The sequence below is a fragment of the Gasterosteus aculeatus genome, chromosome 12 (genome assembly GCF_964276395.1).
Source record: "Gasterosteus aculeatus chromosome 12, fGasAcu3.hap1.1, whole genome shotgun sequence".
Taxonomy (NCBI): Eukaryota; Metazoa; Chordata; class Actinopteri; order Perciformes; family Gasterosteidae; genus Gasterosteus; species Gasterosteus aculeatus.
In genome coordinates, this window is record NC_135700.1 from 22,446,693 (window position 1) to 22,450,172 (window position 3,480).

Below are 3,480 nucleotides of genomic sequence, written 5' to 3' on the forward strand. Positions count from 1 at the left end.
GGCAAACGGACTTTTGTTGGCTCAATATAATTACGGTTGCGTGTAGTTGCCACTTATCACCCCGGAAGCTGCATGTCGGGGTCTTTTCACTCCCGTTTTCTTTTAGGGTCGTTGTGCACGAGCTAATCAGCTTGAGATCATTGAAATGGAAAAAGCAGGACAAAGACTTCATCACAAACATTTGCAAATGGCAAAGGGGGACTTTGATTAACGGCCGGGGCGGCCCTCGTCCCCCCCATCAGGCAGCCAATCAGCAGCCTCCGCTCTTTGTGTACAAACAAAGCATCGTGCTTCCTGCAGCCTTTAAATGGTCCCGCAGCCCCGCGATGTCCAGAGCGGAGGACAGGTCCACCATCCAAAAGAAGCGACCCCACGCCCCCCCGCACCCCGCCCAGAAGCACGCAGAGGATGGATCCCATCGGCCGCAGAGAGTCGGTCCGCAGGAGCCTGTTCGGCCCGGTGGACCACGACCAGCTGCGCCGGGACCTGGCGCTGCAGCTGCGGGAGATGGCGGAGCGGGACACCCGCCGCTGGAACTTCAACTTCCAGGCGGAGACGCCGCTGTCCGGCAGGTTCCAGTGGGAGGAAGTCCCCGCGGACTGCGCCGCGGAGCCGGGCGAAGGCGGGCGGCCGGGCGGCCGGGAGGACGGCTCCGGGACCGACCAGGAGAACCGCGCCGGGGTGGTGTCCAACGCGCGCAAGCGTCCCGCCGACGCGACGCCCCTCCGGCGGAGGAAGAGGACGCTCTCCAAGCCGGCGGCCGGGCCCGGAGCCCTCTGCCGCATCACAGGTGAGAGGACGCACAGGTCTGCTCGGTCGCGGTTATGCAACCGGAGGGACGCGAGTGTCAAACGTGTCTTTCTTTGTGTCATTTGGCAGATTTCTTTGCCAAGAGGAGGAGGACGACGGAGACTAAGGGCGTCGTGAGCTCCAGCGAAGCGGCTCCCTGCAGAACAATACGGTGAAGCCACAGCTGAAAGAGGACTATTTATGTCTCACGGACTGGACCAAAGACTCTGCACTGCACCGAAGGATTCTATTTTATGTTTATTTCATTAATGCCACTTGTAGCCTTTGTCAATTGGGGTTAAATTATACCATTTTCTGTTATTTATTCTATTTATGGAGTTTTATTGAATGTCTTTGCATTTGTTTCGTTATTATTTTCCAAATACATTTATTTATCCGTGTTCATTTTCTCATTGATAAATTAAATCTGTTTTTGTTTGTGTCTTTCTGCAACACCAGCTGCTTCTGTTCTCCTTTGTTTGCCTCAATGAACTGAGATTGTAAATGACTGCTTTGCAATTTTAATAAACTGTTTAATCGGTGACACCAATTCTACGTTCTGATTTATATTTGCAGATGATCAGTTTAATCTTGTAATCTTAGTGGTTTATCCAGTCGTGTAGAACACTAATAGGATCTTTATCTTGTTTCCAATTTCTACCAGCAAACCACACGTCTCCGCTCTGCATTGGTAAAGTTTGCCTGAAGTAACCAATTTAATAATTTTTTTTATATTTTAAACGTGCTATTTCTACTGTCGATGGCTTAGCCGGTGGTTTGCAGCTAGCGGTGCTAACAGCGCTAACAGCGGCGAAGGTGTAACGCTTCTGCAACAACGTTGCCAGCAAAGCCCTGAGACGCACTAATAAAAACACACAAAGGGAAAGAAAACTCTTTGCTCAGGGAGAAATGACTCAACTTTATCTTCATATCTGCAGACATGCAACAGTTTGGTTATTGCAACTGGAGTATCAGACTTTGAAGGTAAATAATTTTTTTTTAAATCCTTGTTCGCATTCTGGCACAAAAGACTCTCTAGACTCAAATACATTTAGATTCATAAGAATTTGAAAGCCACATGAATTCAGTTCCATGAGAACGCGCAACTTTGGTTTTGTGCAGCCACAAGCGAGTGAGCTAATAATGAGTGTGCCTCTCGAGTTGTAGAGAAATCAAGTTTTCTTTTTCGAGTGATTGCGTTTTCCCGGCTTATATTGTGAGATGTTTCGCCATCGCAATATTAAGTACTGTGCTCTCAGGCTTGAAATCATATCCGTTCGTTTGAGCTGCCAAATTAGCCCATCAGAGGGGCCAAATCCCACAGAGGCGTATTCACTCCCACAGAGTTGAGCTTTTCAGCTTTAAAGAACTCAGACAGGCCATCTGGCCGCGGAGGACAATGGCCACAAACCAGAGTGTGCCGTTCCATTTCACCTGCAAATCAGCCTTTGGAGCTCCTTGACCCCCCCCCCCCCCCCCACCACCAGGTCTATTCCTCCACCCTGCTCCCTTTGACAGCCGACGTGGGACCAAACCAATCCCGCCCCGTGTTTATTCTCTCACTTTGGCTCGTGTTTACTTGTGTGATACTGCGGCGAAGGGAATGTGTTCAAGCGTAAAAACAAGAAAGAGGAAACATCACATTTATATTTTTGGAAACACCTCAAGTCCAAGGACAGCCAGAGTTATGCCGTCCTTTCTGAACTGGGAACAGACGATCTTTCGGCCCCCCACACACAATGGATTTGTGTTTGTACCCATCGAGAAACCGATAAACAAACTCTGCCGTTGGTCCAAATGACCCCGTGGGATCGCACGCTTTAGGCTTCATTAAATGCTGTTAACCACGTAACTACAAGCTGCTCAGTAGATGAGGTTTTTGCGGCTGCAGCAGCTGCTGAATGTATTTCAGAAGTATGTTCACCCACTAAAATAAAACCGTATGCTGTTATGTTTACCGGTCAGTGATAATCGGAATAACGTCTGATTCTTTATCAGGTTTGATCGAAGTAGAAGGAGCTAAATGACAAAACCGGAGGGCGTGAGGGGCGTTAAAGATAAAAAGCTTCCTTGATTTGATAAATTAACCTATTTGGAGAGCAGTTAAAAAGATCATTTAACTACATTTGTAGCGGTGTGTGTTTTATTCTGAGGATTCACTAAATTCAACGCAGTGTTTATGACTGTTGTACGTTTTACCCGGGGGGGGGGGGGGGGTCCCTTTAAAGCCTCCACACCCTTCTCCCCGGGGGGGGGACCCTGCGCTCCCCCACCTCCTGGTCGGCACAAAGGCCGACCACCATCAGCACACTTTGGGAGGGTGGTCGGCCCATTGTTGTGGACACCAGAGGCAGATGGTCACTTGGGCCTCTTCTCCACACGGCCACTTGTGTGAAGGAATGCCTGGACACCCCCTGGATGGTCAGCAGGGGGGGGGGGGCTGGGTCACCATCTGCCGTCCAAAGGTCACTCGTGTAAGGATCATGGCCTTAGTTCCACCGCTTCTGTCTCTTTACATAAGTCAGCGAGGAAGCAACAAAGCCCCCCCCCCACCTCCCCCAAGAGCCGCCCGAGACCCCCCCAAGACCCCTCCCACCCCACTACAATAAAGGAGACTCCTGACCCGAAACCGTAACTCAAATTCATCTTGTTTCCCCTCAAGGCACCAGACACAACGCAGACAGTTCTTGG

At 50.1% G+C, this 3,480-nt stretch overlaps 1 protein-coding gene across 1 annotated transcript; it reads left to right on the forward strand.

The window, feature by feature from the left end:
* The first annotated feature begins 92 nt into the window (after nucleotides 1–92).
* Nucleotides 93–1,339, forward strand: cdkn1ca (cyclin dependent kinase inhibitor 1Ca). Its single transcript, XM_040200802.2, has 2 exons — nucleotides 93–790; nucleotides 880–1,339. Exons 1-2 carry the CDS (start codon nucleotides 409–411, stop codon nucleotides 963–965), a joined length of 468 nt encoding a protein of 155 aa, XP_040056736.2. The 5' UTR covers nucleotides 93–408; the 3' UTR covers nucleotides 966–1,339.
* The last annotated feature ends 2,141 nt before the right edge of the window (nucleotides 1,340–3,480 follow it).

Coding starts and splice junctions, on each gene's coding strand:
- cdkn1ca (XM_040200802.2), top strand. CDS start 409: ATGGATCCCATCGGCCGCAGAGAGTCGGTCCGCAGGAGCCTGTTCGGC. Junction 791..879: donor AGCCCTCTGCCGCATCACAG/GTGAGAGGACGC, acceptor GTCATTTGGCAG/ATTTCTTTGCCAAGAGGAGG.